We start from the raw sequence: 15,165 nt of genomic DNA on the forward strand, positions 1-15,165 counted from the left end.
CCTGTGCTTGCTGATTCTTATTATTTACTGAACATGCACCTCCATAGAGCTTCGTATCCAGTCGGTCAAAAGTTGAGGCACACTTAGACGTTCACTTCTGATGAACAGGAGCAAAGATGCTCCTGTCCAGGTAGCACGAATGTGTTATGAAAGACTTCTCTAAAACACATAAATCAAGGTGTCCCTTTGCATCAAATTTACAACACATTTCATATAAAACATCCTCTGTATTTTTTCTATGTGCCATCTTTGCAATCTGGACACTACAGGTCTCAGCAGAGACACGAGACAGAATGAGTAGCTCCTGAGGGCGGGTGTTGCACATGCAGCAACATTAAACAAGCGCCTAATTAATAATCAGATTCCTCCGGTCCCTCGTCAGACATCTACAGCTGCTCAGTGGCCTGATTTCAGTCTCGTAACAATGACAGCAGCCAGTTGCTGTGGATCTGTCAAATGTGGGTTCTTCTCCATGACGGAGTGGACAATGTAGGCAGGAAAGATGTTACAAAGGTTCCTGTAGGTTTGATACTGGTGATCTGGTATAACATACCGCTCTTGGTGTTCTGCTGCAGATGGGGTCTCCCACGGCGAGTTCCAGATTTGTTCCATTTTGTCTGGCATGCTGCGGACCATCACCCGCTCGCAACATGGCATCAGGCTGTTACTGAGCGGATATGAATGATATCCAAAAGACTCGTTCCCGCAAGGCAGAGGGTCCCAGCTCGCGTGCTGCTCGCGGCACAGCGGCGGTCGCCTCTGCCTCATGGGGTTGCTGTCGTACAACCTCGAGTCCGAGATGCTGTCCATGCGAGTCATACCTAGAGAGCGTGTTGGCTGCGAGGACAAGGGAGGAAGGACATTCTGAGTGAGTGGGTAGTCCCCGGGACAGCTGGACCGGGCTCCCACTGCAGCATGCTGAATATGCAGCGCCAGATGAGATCCAGGATGCTTCCGGAGACACTGTTTGGGCTCCTCGGGTCCATAACTCTGAACTCTAGAGAGCGCTTCGTGTCGAAAACCTTGAGAGAAAGCCTGCATCCTACTCTGTGCAGGAGCTTGCTGTTGCCCTTTGAGGCTCTCCTCCAAGCTGCTGTCCACAGAGCTTGGGTACATGTCCCCATAAGAGGAGAAGGAGTCACTGTTGGAGTGGCTGAGGCAGGATTCAGGGCAGTGGCTGGGATTCCTCTGGTACACATGCTCGTGCTCCATGCTACAGAAACTGTCTACGTTGTGCATGCTGCTCATGCTCATGTTAGAGAAGTCACTGTGGAGTGAGTAGTATCCATGATCGCTGACAGAGTCGTACTTTGGGAACTGTTCGCTATATGTCACTGAGGCGCCGTGACTGTTGGTAACTAAAATAGGGGGATACTGGACACTAGACATGTGCTCCAGGGAACTGTGTCCAAACTGCAAAGAACCTGGAACTGGACTGCTGGCAGATCGTGTGTTCAAGGCCCCAGCTGCGTGGCTCTTGGCAGGCTGCATGGTGGGCACGCTGAGAGCAGACACGAGGGAAGGCACTGAATTTGTCTCAGACTTCCTAACAACAGAGAGCGCCTCTGGAGGTTCGCAAGCCACCGAGCGAATGCTAGGATCGGACTGGCGCTTGGGTGCCACACGCTTGGCTTCAGAGTTGCCCTCGCCCTTCACAGCTGCTGGACCTATCCCACATTTAACTAAAGCCCCCTCGCTCATCGTTTTGACTGCAGATAATTTGGCAAAGGCTCGCAGTTCATCGGCCACAGACCGCAGCGGCTGGTTCACACGCTCAGGGTGGTAGTACTTGCACTTATGTCCGTATGTGCACTTTTTCCCTGTTAAAACAGAAACAACAGTCTGTTGAGTTGTTGAACATGACTCAATAAAAACATTCTGGGGGAAAATGCTTATTGGGAAACTGTCTAAAGGGTAAACTCACCATAGGGGCAAGGTTGCTTCTTGTGCTCTGGAACCACGGGTCGCTTGCGGAGGAAATTTTCAAGGCTTGGCCCATGTCTTCCCAATGGATCATCAGGTGGCATGAACCTACCAAAAACCAAACCATCGGAACAATTTACTCAAAAGCATCAACCAAATATTTTTGCAGCAAACAGAATAAACAATATCTCTCTTTTTGATGGAATTGCTGATCTAATGATGCCAGATAGCCTCCAACAAAAGAAATTTATAGCAGCAACTAACAAGTACACAAAATACTCTCAGCTGTATTAGATGTGAATGTGTTGCTGTAGCTGCTGGTTAAAGCAGAATCCTCACTTGTCATTAACAAATGAATACATCAGGAGACGCTCCTCTATGAACTTCTTCCACTCTGGCTTCTCGTTTTGAAGGTCCCTGTAGTTGTCATTTGACACGATAATTCCATCAGAATCAAACGCCAGCTTCACTATGAAGCGATCATCATAGCACACCACTCTTCTGCCCTGAACTCTTCGAGATGGGGTGAAAACCAGGATCTTCTCCTTTTCAAGTTTGCGCAAAATTTCTTGGTCTGAAAGACAAAGATGTGAACAACTCAGTAAAACAGCCAGTCTACAGTTGTTTCAGCGTTTTATCAGATGACCTAAATGCTGTACATGGGCCGGCAGCTGTCTCACTGAGTACCTGTGATGAGGGCGTCGGGTCTTGATTGCTCCTTTCTCCAGGCTGGGACAAACACAGTGATGTCTTTGTGTCTTTTCTCCAAAAACCACTCTACAGCGAGCTGGATACCACGGCAAGAGAACACCTCTTTGTTCCCGTGGCTAGAAAACACAACAACAGGTGTAAGGTCTGCTGACGACTAAAGGAACGGACGTCCATCCGACAGAAGAGCTAATGTGTGTCGATGCTAATGTTTTGGAGTTTCTTACCTCATTGCCACGTTTGAACCGTCGATGACGATGGGCCTGAGGTTATCAAAAGTATCCACGGAGTCGTCTTCCACTGAAACGTCCGGACTAACGTTCTCCTTCACACAGGGGGATCGCGGTATTACCGTGGCTGTGCTGCTGCAAGGTTGCGTCTCCGGCTCCACTTTGTTTCCGAGCCGAACCAACTCAGCAAGGACATCGTTGATCAACGCCGCAGCCCCCAACTTGCCGAGCACCGCCTCCACCTGCTCTCCCGAGTAACCCAACTTCAAAGCAAACTCCATCTTTGATTGGTACTCCCTCTCACTGGCAGATTTGATGCCCGGTGTTGCGCTGGAGTCCTCTTCTCGAAAATCTTGCACAGTGCTACTTTGGGAGAAGCTAGGCCGGTCGAGGCATGGGGAGCGGCAGAGCTGACGGTGGGGTTTTGTAACAGCCAAGGGCTCCCTCCTCTTACAGCCGCTGCTGCTGCTCACCGGAGCCCTCCACGGCTGGCGCTCCTCTGACTCGCTCTCCGAGCTGCTCCCATCCTCAGACTCATCAGCGGCATGCCAGACCTCTCTCGAGTCAATGTTCTCCTCCCTGCATGGGCGTTTTTCCATTTTGAGCTTCTCCACCATGGACCATGCTGTCATCACGTTTGTCTCAACACCTCAGCTTTCCACGCCATGCTTCCTCACCTCCACCACAGCCAGGGAATCATACTCAGTGTTGAACTTGAGCCCTTCTGGTTCTTTACGTAGAGCCAAAGTAAGGTGGTCTCTCTTATGTGAGTAGACAAATCAAGTTATGTAATCCTGTAGAAAAACAAAAACACAAGGGTCCGGGGACGATTACAAACAGATCGTTTCTTTGTTTTTACTTTCAAACTTAAGATATGTTTGGGGAAAAGAATTAAAAGTTTGAAAATATGTATGTGAATTATAAATAGAAAATTGCATTTATAATTATGTTAGTACACAAAGCATTTCAGCAAGACCCAAAAAACACGGACACGCTAATCTTCACCAGAAGGTCTGGACCTTTTGGATAAAACCAAACAAACCAGACCAGTATGACTCTCCCTTCAGCAAACTGGTTTTAAAATGAAAACCAGTTAGGTACAAAATGTGCTAATGCACCGCAGAACAAGCAGACCCTCTGTGACCGCAAAAACACCTTTCTGGTCTCACAAACAGTCACACATGGAGCGAGTGCACGAGTTAGCATAACCTGAGATAGAGTGGGCTGAACAGAGGACCGCTGCGCCTCCAGCCTCTGACAGACAATCGGAACTAAAACAGAATTCCACAGGGAGCACGACTGTTTCATGCTCAGGCGGCGCAGGGCTGCAGAGCAAACCAGCAGAATAAACCATGCAACACTGACCGAGCACTCCACACACACACACACACACACACACACACACACACACACACACACACACTGATGACCCAAACCATTTCTAAGTAGTGCATTTATAAGAGGAAACATTTGAATTCACTTTTCCTCGTCTTGCATAAAGTAGAGTACAGCCAGCGTCAAGCTTCAAGAGGCACAGCCCATGATGTGGGTTGCTTAGCAACACAGCCTTGTCATCAGCTAACTCCTTTTACCAGTCACGACTACTACAAACACAGCTCATCATCTCTTTTCATACAGCCAGAAAATGCAGAACACTTTCAGTCAAAGTACAACTCCACTTCAGATACATGGAGGCAGCAAATTTGATGGAGAAAAGAAAACAGATGATTTTTATGTAATCAGCATCAGAATTGGGGGGGGGGGTTACCTTGACTGCAGTATTCTGATCATGGCTCCTATTTCACCACAATGTGAGTGACAACAACCTCAGCAGATGCTGACATTAATGTTATTTTAAGGGTTTAGTCAGCATCTAAATAAAAATATCTTGTTTTTTAAGGGAAATTACAGCTTTCCTGGTGATTCCAACTTGTATGATTATTGCAAGGAAGAAACAGCTGCTTGGATGTCTAAACAAGCTCAGAGGAGCCGTTGTGGAGTGCTGGGAATCAGTGACAGGCACACAGGAACAGCTCACACTGCCTACTGCTATTTGAGTCATTTTATGACCGTATCAATCCACGTTCAATGTAGCAGAGCTCTTTCAAAGTGTTCCCTTCCACCTCCAGATTCACAAGCTTACTCTCAGCAAGGCCTCTGGACCATCTCCGCACACGCATCGTCTCGTGTGGATCTGCTCCATAGCAACAAGTCGAGCAAGACTGTGAAGCCATTTTTTACACTGCTGACTCAACACAGACACGAACACTACGCTCATACTTCCACTGTTACACGGGTGGTTTTTGATGGATACGTTTTTGAAACAAAAACTTTAAAAAAGTTACTTTCAGACACAGTGCATGTGGGAAAGCCGGACACGTCATCGGTGATGTGGTGTCTGCATCATTCCACATCAGTTTCACTTTGAATAATCTGCTGAGTTTTTACTGAGAAATGCAACCAGTGCTTCTGAGTAAGAGGCCTGAAAAGAAACAAATCACATCTTGATAATGTGAAGAAAGGATTAAATGGATTGTTTTACTCACTGATGTTCATTTTCTAATCGACACAAAATGCAGCTAGAATAAAAACAGCAGGAGACATTTGTGGATAAAAGTCACAATAGATGAAGCATCAAACTGGAAAATAAGAGATATTTCATCTGGGGAAATATCACATTTAATCTTGTGAACGTTGCTTATTAATTTGCCTTAAAAACACAAATTAAAGTCAAGGTAAACTGTCGTCCAAGGATCCGACCGAGCCAAGCAAAATATTATGATCCTATTAACTTTTTGGCAGATGATGGCACTCTGCTCCCATCGTCTGACTCACTGGCCCAGTGACATTTCTGCTGCTATGACTGGAGGGCTGAATGCTCGCCTCTAATCTTTCCTCTACAATCATTGATTTGTTTGTCAGTCACCCTCTCTCTCTCTCTCTCTCTCTCTCTCTCTCTCTCTCTCTCTCTCTCTCTCTCTCTCTCTCTCTCTCTCTCTCTCTCTCTCTCTCTCTCTCTCTCTCTCTCTCTCTCTCTCTCTCTCTCTCTCTCTCTCTCTCTCTCTCTCTCTCTCTCTCTCTCTCTCTCTCTCTCTCTCTCTCTCTCTCTCTCTCACACACACACACACACACACACACACACACACACACACACACACACACACACGGGAACTTTTAAACGTGGACATTTTTGAGTCAAAGCAAAACCCAAACATGTAGAACTTCTAAAATGTGGTTAAATCATCTTAAATCTCATGTTTTTAGAGCAGATTACGACAGATGGTTTCGTTTGTTCATCAATTTTTAATCTTATCTAATCTGATGAAGAATCAATACAGCATACATTTTCACTGACTTACTGCATCATAAGTTTCCATTAAACAAAAATGAATCACTACTTCACAACACAAACTAATCAAAATCTGCAGTTTTTCTTTATGCATGGATAGAATAATCATAACAAACTTAAATGTTTAATGTTTCAGACCACTTTTTGTTACATCCCTTCAACTGTTTACATGTTCCAAGTGCAGAACAACTCCAAACAACCTTTGATCTACATGTGTTTGCTCAATTTGTTCGTTTTAATCTGCTAAATGAAAGTACAAAAACGTGTCTGTTTTGATTTAAAGTTGTGTTTTCCCTTTAAGAGATCCAGCTAGTGTGCAGCAGACATTTAAAACAAACATTACACTCACCGACACCGTCGCTTCTGATTCGGTTCGGGCCGTTTAAAGCTCTACAATAATCGACATTAATCCAACAAGTTGACACGTCAATAAAACACCTGAAGTGATGTTTATCTTTAGCTATCTTGAGTTCATAATAACGGAATGGATACGTTAGACAACACATGACAAAAAGATTTCACGGCACTTTTCCAACACGTAAAAAGTGCTGCACGCAACGTAACATCCAGGACAGCATTTGATAAGAAGAAAATAACAGTTTGGACACCTTCGGGCCCGGGATGCGGTTAGCGTACGCTACGAAGCTATTTTAACACCACTCAGCCAGCTGAAGACTGCAGTGTCAACGTCTTAGCTCAATAAGTTGAGGTTAATTTGAGTTAAAGCGCTGCTCACCGGTTACAAATAGACACGGCAATGCTTATTTAGAGACACCGTTAACCTATCATAGCTTGTCAGGCAACACGGTGTTTTGTCGAACTGTGGTTCCCCCATAAAGAACCGCTTCCCCATCAGCTCCGCCCCGTCCAAAAGGCTAAGTCGGGGGCGAATTTGCAGCAAGCGCGCGCTTCTATCACCGGATGAACGGGGCGGAGTCGACGGGGAAATAGATCTCTAACGGGAAACGCAACTCGACACAACACCAGTGCTCTCTAGTTAACGGGTAACTTAAACGCCTAGTTGCTAATGTTAGTTAGCCTCAGTTGCTGAGCATCCGCTAACAAATTAGCCGGGATACTACCGTAAGCCCAGATAAAGTTGACGGTGATTCAATAAATCAGACGACGCTGAATCAACATCAGCAGATCACGACTCCACATACCGTGCGCGCACATCAGTGCCATGGTTGACTTCAAGCGGCGCTCTTCTCATCTCACCTTGTTGCTGTCATCCTCCGCGCCTGGAACAGTTCTGTTTGCTGCCATTGGCGCTGTCGCAGTTTGGTCCGGGTTGCCAGATAACGCGAGGGAAACAAGTAAATGACAATAAAAAGACTACGAGGTCAAAATACCTTCACTGTTTTAGGATTCATTTCTCCTCATCTCATTTTGAGTCTGACAGGCACGATTCAAACTAAAACCTAAAAGAGACACCATTTTATACCTGTGCACACGCTGCCTGCTGAAAAAGACAACAATATTCAGTTTAGCGTTTTTTTTACACGTGTTCATTTATTTAGAAAATAAATTTTATGACCTTAACAAAAGGTTTACACTGGACCAAATAACTGATTGAGTCACTTCTGTTGTAAATGGTAGGAAGAGCTCAAGGTTTATGACTTCCATGTGCATAATCACTTCAGCAGATTAATCTGAAACCACCATTTTAAACGCTGATGCAAATAATATCGATGTGCAGATTCAGATTTTTCGACTGTTGGACGTTTGTGTAACAGCAAATTAAAACACAAACAGAACAAAACGCACCTTTAGTCATGTTTATTTAGTATAAGGCAGTACTCTATCCAAACAAAACTGATGTTTAAAGAAAGCGTGACTTCAAAAATAAATCTGAAAACTCAAAACAATACTAAAATCCATTCTGTACACATTACAGTCTACAAATTGCAAATGGTAAAATACAAATTCAATGTTTGATTATTATGCTATCACACTTCATTTTTTCCCCTAGTGATACAACTTCTAGTCATAAGAATTTAAATTCAAAGTCACACAAGTTGTTCATTCAGCACACTTCCAGTAGTGTAGCTTTAAAGTGCATCGTTTTGGTAAAAGATTAGCACTTTAATTCACCAAAAAATGGAGAAGAAAAGAAAAAACAAGACATCTTGACAGACCAGTAACAAACTCCATAGCTTATTTATGAGCTTATTCCCAACTTTGTTTCACCACATTTTAAAAATAAAGATTTCTTAGGATCTCATCTTAATCATTTTAGCTTTTTCTGAATTTGCGTGCTAAACGAGCTAAACAAATACCAAAGTTTCTATTATATGTGAAGGACTACAGCTGAAGTTCATGATTATACATCATCAGTCTATCTGTACATTTCCTGTTCTCATGCTATTCAAGACCCAGCTAAAGGATCAGACCATGATAGTGTCGAGAATTTTCTAGAATTATAAAATTGGGGTCTGGGGTTTTCTAATTGTCATATATAAAATAAAATAAAAGGATTTGTTAGGCAAAATAATCATAACAGTAAAAGGCACCTCACTTACAGAGGGAAGAGTGGCAGTGAGATGTTGTAAACATGAACATTTCAAACATAAAAATGTATGTCTATAAAGGCAACGAATGGAGAAGCATTTGGACCGCCTTGTTTGAATGTGCAAGACAAATCAGACTGATGATACATGTACCTTTAGAGCAAAGTGTGGCGGTAGGGGAGAGACCCAGATGTGGAGGAAACACTTGGGTAGAAAACATTCAGAAGCCTTACGACGGGAGACCGTGGGCAGCCATGTGTGCAACTGGTTCTGTGCAAATGCTAAAACAGACAATCAAGCATCCAAGCCACATGAAGTCCTGTTAGAAACTCCACATGAAGTTTGTTTCACTTCCTGTTTATCACTAATCAAAACTAACGGTGGTGCAACAAAAACATCAACTCCCTTTGGATGAACGGTTTAGGGTTTCCATGAGATCCATCCTCTGTGACCAACCCTCAGTCGCAGCTTGCCTCAGGATGTTCACTGCAGGCCACAGGGATCATCACATCCACCAATATCTTTGACTCACCAAGGATGGCCATGCCGTCCTTAGTCATGCCTGCCTTTAAACCCCGATTACAGGACAAACCCTCCCTGCCCACCACTGGTCTGCCTTGATTGCAGGATGGCAAGTTAGAACTCTGACAGAAAAGATCGGTGACATCATCTGAATCCTCCATTAGTCCAGAATAAACAACGGAGCTATGGGGTAAACGAGAAGGTAGATGGCACTGTCTGCTGTATAGGTCTGTGCTCTGTGTAGCTGAATCACCACTCGAGTTGTCTGACACATCCGAGCAACAATGCTGCGATTTAGACTTGCTGTCAGGTGAGCAGGGAAAGAGCTTGTGCCTTACTTGGGGTTGACCAAGACCCTGGACCTTTTCGGTGAATTCTCCATCTGTCAAAGGAAGGCTTAAAGCCATTTCTGACCTTGTTTGCCACGATAAGGCCATAATGCCGTTACTGTCTCCAACCTCAGACATAGACAGGACTCCATTCTTTCTATAAAACGGTGAACATGCTCTCTCAGAGCCCTCTTCAGATTGAAGACGAGATACTAAAGCAGCTCTGTTCTCCCTGTGTGTGTCAGGCATCTTCAGCTCCAGGCTATCTGTGTCCAGAGACCTACTTCTCCTGTCCAGGGACAACGGACTCAGCATGGACTGGCTGACCCTCGTAAGGCCCAGGTGCCGTGGCAGGCTAGCGACAGCCCATGTGTTACTGATCAGGTTCTGCTCATACAGCTCCAACATTTGGTAGTCACTTTCAGCAAACGCGTACTTTTGTAGGTAGCTTCCTTCAAACTCCTCAAACGGTGAAGAAGGGTCTTCTTCGAGCTCCATGCGAATCTGATTATCGTATTCTCCCTCGTTGTGCAGATCCACAACATCAAACGTGACTATGGTGGGTAAGGCCTCCATGTTTGGAGTGAAGGTGGCGTTCGTCTCCAAGTCACTCAGCATCTCTGAGTGTTTCGTGTAATCCACAAGTGCCTGTGAGAAGCACACAGTCTGCCCGTCATCCACGTAACTGTTTGAGTCTGCAGACTGGGAATTTATATTTCTGTACGGTAAAGCCACAGGCTTGTTTTCCTCCAGATGTTGCTCCTCGGGTTCACAGAAGGTTTCAAAGTCTGGGTCAGACGTGCTTCCTAACGACAAACTCCCTCGCCCCTCCTCGCAGTCGGTACTCGTAGATTTTGTTCTTTTCTCAGTGGAAGCTGAAACATTTCCCTTTGCATTACATACATCTGGTTTGGCGTTATTCGTGCTGGCTGGTGTTTGCAGTTTTGAGTTCAAATTGCAGTTTTTGTTCGCTCTGATTTCCTGCAGACCCATTGCATTTTGAGCCAGCGCAGATGACTTGCTGCGTGTGCTCGGCAGCTCTAGAAAGTCGTCTTTGTACAACTCAGCGCTGATTTGTAAGCAACTCATTTCTGTAACAAAGACAGAGTCCGTCACATCTACTGGCTCAGCTAGGCAGTCACCGTGATATGAACTGGGAAGTTGTGACTTGTTCTCATAATGAGGACTTATGAGACTCTCGTCAGGGGCAAAAAGCTCATAGAGCGCGTCCCCGCTGTAACTGTCCCTGGGTAACCTAGCTGCCCTTAACCGGTCACTTTTTTCTTGCCCCTCATCAGGCCCGGGGGTGGTGGAATCATAATAGCCCTCGTCGCTGTTTGGGACAGACTCCTGATGCTCACTTTGAGGAGTTAAGATGTCAGCCATGGAGGAGGTGTCCACACCCCCAGCCTGCTGCGTGCTGCTGCTGTTCATCAAGTCCACGTTGTGAGAAGTTGTCAACTCAGCAGTCGTGTCAGTCTGCTCTGGATCACAGGCACAGCAGACCTCTTCTGATGCATTGTTCTCCCAGAACTCCCCAATACATGTTTCATCCAAATCCTCAGGCGAGGCCATTTCTTCTCCTCCGCCCTGATAAGTCAGATAACACGAGGCCCTCTTCCCTCCATTTCTGCTCCTTTCTCCAGAAACGGTGCTCTCTGTAAAACTATCATCCTCTTGATCTGCAATTATGTCCCCACAGCCAGTGAGGGAATCAAAGCTCTTCAATGATGCAACATCTCCAAAAATTAGGTTCAACTGATCGGATGAGCTGGCGGGTGTTTGAGACTTCAACGTGAACTCAGATTTCTCCTGGAGTTTCAGACAAGGCTCGCTTGAACGCCTGGAAGTCTCCACATACCCACCAGGAACTACTGACACTAAATCAGCATCTTCAAGCTGATCTCCACACACCTGATCATCACGCTCAGACTTTGGACTTTCTTTCTCGACACTATTCTCTGATGCTTTTGCATCCTTGTGACTACATTCAGGACCAATGGTGATATTACACATTACATCTACAAAATCAGGCACATCAGGTTCAGATCCCAGGCACTCTGTGGCATAATGTTTGGTGTTGAGTTGGATAACAGGCACCTCTTTCTTGCACTGAGTAGAAGGCTCAGTTTTATCTGATTCAGCATTCCTCTGACCTCTGTGCTGCTTAAAACTTTGAAAAAGACTCCTCAGACTTTTTCTCTGCCTGCCAAGAGTCAGAGATTTCCGGTCAGTGGTGTGGTGACTGCACTCATGAGGACAGCTGCCGTGGAGCTCTCCAGATGCACCGCTCTGGCTGTGGGAATCAAAACCTCCAGCTGAGACGCAGCCACCACCTCTCTGACAGTGGTCGTGACTGACCTTACTTAGCCCGTCATACGTTCTACTTTTGCAGACTCCCTTCTTGCACTGATTTTTACTCCTCCCCCCAAAAAAACTTGGTAAAATACAAATATTTTTACGAACTCCAAAGAATGTCAAGGCAGTCCTTTTGAATTTCCCGGATTTTTGAGACTTCACAGTAGTGTTCACTGGATCTGACTGAAGCTCTTCCTTGATGCCATCAGAGTCGGATTGCTGGTCGGCCCTTGGGGGGGAAGCCTTAGGGCCACTCGGTAACTCTTCCAGCTCGCGAGAAGCCATGGTGACTACATTCAGGAAGGCGAGTGTCTGAAAGAAGTCATACTATCTGAGCCTGAAGAATCAGCTGACGGTAAGAGTGAAGTTAGATTGTCCTCCATCTTCAGCCCTATAATAAGAAAATCAGAACCAAAATCAGTAAAAATGCAACAGTTTCAATGAGTGAAGTCAAGAATTCTATTATGAAAATGTTTTATTTTCATCTTTGGCATCCTCGAAGTGCACATTTTCCTCAATTGTTCACATCTCCACTTCCTTGCACATTGTGCAAACTGCATTTCTAGAATTTAGATTTCCTCTATTTAAATACCTACTATGAAATGTCCACAGTTTTAGATCTACCAATAGAAACACCATATGTTTGGTTTTGTTGAGAAACAGATCTAAATATTGAGACGTCTTTAAAAACAAATAAAGGGACCCAGGCAGCAATCACATATGTGTAATATTAGCAAAGCGCTAAAGAAAAATAGCTTAATAAAAAAAGGTTAGTTTATAATTACTTTATTAAATGTTCTGTTTCATCTATCTTGATATTTACATCATTATTTTGGTCAGCAGGTCGGGAAAATGGACATAATGGCATTAAAGTGAGAGAGTTTACATACTATAGCATGAGCATAGGACAAAATGCACTGCTACTGACTTAAAAAAAAACAACAATCTCTAAAGTTCACACGGTTCAAGTGAAAATTCTTTAAAAACAACTTTACAATTTTGTCAGTTTTGCATAACAATTAGTTTCATAGAATTTTATGGTAATTTATGCATCTAAATCAATATCTCCAAAAGGGGGCACTCCTGTTTCATATCAGGTCTTAAGATCTTTCTATTTCTATTCTCAGACAACCAAATGTGCATGAACCTCACAAATTCAGGAGGTTTGAGATGTGTTAAGACAATGGCAATCTCCTCCGTTCTTGGATGTGTTTGTACTAGCCCTTAGCTCATCAATCCTCTTCGACACAAACCATTTCTCTAAATAGAGGCCAGATTTACACAGAGACTGGTTAAAATATAATTTTATAAGAGTTCCGATTTAAAAAAAACAGTTGCCATGTAGCAGGATCAATTTAATTTAGATTCCTTTAAAAACCTACAGAGAAAAGAAGCCTTTTTAATGTAATAGCTACAAGTCATGCTTGCAAACAGATTAAACAATGGCTACCTAAGGTTTACATTTATTATAATGTGACATATTGTGCACATTTGGTTTGACTAAACGTTTCGTCTAATTTTAGATTTAACACCTTTAGCCAGCAGGTTAGACTTGTATGTTTTAAAACTTAGCCTTGTGGGATGTTTTAAAGGACAGAGTAGCTCGTGAAGCAACAGGCTAGATGCTATTAGCATAAAAAAGTAAGTAAAAGTCCAAACTTTTCACGAAGAAAACAACGAAACAACCGGCAGCTACATTTATAACGTACATCATTTCACAAACACTACAATTTACGACTGAAAGAAAACTAAATTCACACCACTAAGCTAACAGAGGTGGAATAAAACAACTTAGCAACAACCTGCTAGTGGAGGTGGGACAGCTTGTTTCGTCTCCAAGGGTGATAGGAAGCTAACTTGTAACTTCTGGCTGCAGCTGGCTGCGGGTCGAGCCAGGCCGCGGAGCGGAGCAGCTCCACCGGTTCTGTCGCCTCCAGCTGGCGCTAAGCTAGCCCAGGTGACCGATAACACCAGCGGTAATCACACTCACCAACGGTTCCTCCATAGTAAACAGTCCACAGACAGCGGTCCCCCTCGGATTGTGGCTGTAGCTTTGAGTCTGAACAATGCTCGCCTTAAGCACACCGCAGCAACAGCTGCAGCAAGAGGAACGCGGGGATTAGCCGAACCGTGAGTCCAGCACCGGTGTTCCGGGTCTGGTTCGGGCAGTGCAGCCCGAGTTCTCCTCAGGTGGTCACAACAAAGCAACAGCGTTTAAAACAGGGTGATGACTCCCGATTTGTAGATGACTCCCAAACCTCCATTCCCGGAGACTCTCTCTGCGCATGTCAGTGACGCAACACGTGTGTTACCATGGTACCCACGTTTAACAGATTAATTCAGATTCATGAAAAGACAGTGAAGGACGAAATGTGTTCCTCGAGCCAATCTCAATAAACGACTTAAAGTCAGCTAAAATCATTCAGTAGTGCAGCTGAAAGGTCAAAGGTCATGTTGCTCATGCTTTCAGGTGGCTGGAGCTCCAGCCTGAAGGAAAGCACGTGAGTAATTTGGTATGTTGTTGTTTACTTTAGTTCTGCATCTGCTTGGGTCTGTAACTTATGGCCCTGGAGTCACACGTGGCTCGCCGGACTTTCTTTTCAACGCATCATCGTAACTTTGGCTCAAATCATTTAAAACAGTCCTGCAAAAGTTCTGGCTCTACACCTGTATTTTATGTATTTATTTATTTGTTTTTTTCATCAATTGAGGGGAAAATGGCTCTTTTATTGCAACTGTTACAGACCCTATAGCGCAAGTGTCCTCCAGAGCTGCGATTCCTAAACCTTTTAGCTTTCAACTCATAAAATAAAAGCCACAAACATGCTAAACAATGGTTGGCCATTTAAGAGGGTGGTCAAGTTTCTGAGTACACTTCAGCTTAAATGTACCAATGGCAACTATATTAACATTTATGTTCAAGACCCCCACCTGATGCCCTGTTCCCAACAATGGGAACCAGTACTTAGAGAGAGGCTGCTGTTGGTCTATTTTCAAGCAGATCATAGTCGTCTTCTCATCAGAGCAGTTCCCAGACTGGATGTCAGGATGGTCACCAGTTTAGAGATTGGCCGTTTTCAGCTGCTTTCACCAGATCAACTGCTTCCCCTCCTATGATGAAGGGAGGAGGAGGGCTGTTTGTTCTCTTTCTAATTAGCAGAAAGTTTGTCTTAAAGTTAAGTCCCTGCAGAAAAAAAAACATCTTTGTTTTCAGTCAGCCTTCTGGACATAACCTG

The 15,165-nt window shown here is 44.4% G+C and overlaps 2 protein-coding genes across 4 annotated transcripts; both read right to left on the minus strand.

Annotated features, from left to right (window-relative positions):
* Positions 1 to 232: 232 nt before the first annotated feature.
* Positions 233 to 7,565, minus strand: zc3h12b (zinc finger CCCH-type containing 12B). Of its 2 annotated transcripts, none has more exons than XM_054730626.2 (6): positions 7,429 to 7,565; positions 2,859 to 3,655; positions 2,611 to 2,750; positions 2,263 to 2,497; positions 1,925 to 2,031; positions 233 to 1,820 (listed from the first exon to the last, which is right to left on the minus strand). In XM_054730626.2, exons 2-6 carry the CDS (start codon positions 3,491 to 3,493, stop codon positions 397 to 399), a joined length of 2,541 nt encoding a protein of 846 aa, XP_054586601.2. In that variant the 5' UTR covers positions 3,494 to 3,655; positions 7,429 to 7,565; the 3' UTR covers positions 233 to 396. The 2 variants fall into 2 exon arrangements, with proteins under 2 accessions (XP_054586601.2, XP_015816542.3); XM_015961056.3 differs by lacking the exon at positions 7,429 to 7,565 and adding an exon at positions 6,560 to 6,675.
* Positions 7,566 to 8,945: 1,380 nt separating this feature from the next.
* LOC107386576 (APC membrane recruitment protein 1) lies at positions 8,946 to 14,142 on the minus strand. Of its 2 annotated transcripts, none has more exons than XM_015961052.3 (2): positions 13,920 to 14,142; positions 8,946 to 12,320 (listed from the first exon to the last, which is right to left on the minus strand). In XM_015961052.3, exon 2 carries the CDS (start codon positions 12,212 to 12,214, stop codon positions 9,179 to 9,181), a length of 3,036 nt encoding a protein of 1,011 aa, XP_015816538.3. In that variant the 5' UTR covers positions 12,215 to 12,320; positions 13,920 to 14,142; the 3' UTR covers positions 8,946 to 9,178. The 2 variants fall into 2 exon arrangements, with proteins under 2 accessions (XP_015816538.3, XP_015816539.3); XM_015961053.3 differs by lacking the exon at positions 13,920 to 14,142 and adding an exon at positions 13,732 to 13,868.
* Positions 14,143 to 15,165: the final 1,023 nt, after the last annotated feature.

The sequence above is a fragment of the Nothobranchius furzeri genome, chromosome 10 (genome assembly GCF_043380555.1).
Source record: "Nothobranchius furzeri strain GRZ-AD chromosome 10, NfurGRZ-RIMD1, whole genome shotgun sequence".
Lineage (NCBI taxonomy): Eukaryota > Metazoa > Chordata > Actinopteri > Cyprinodontiformes > Nothobranchiidae > Nothobranchius > Nothobranchius furzeri.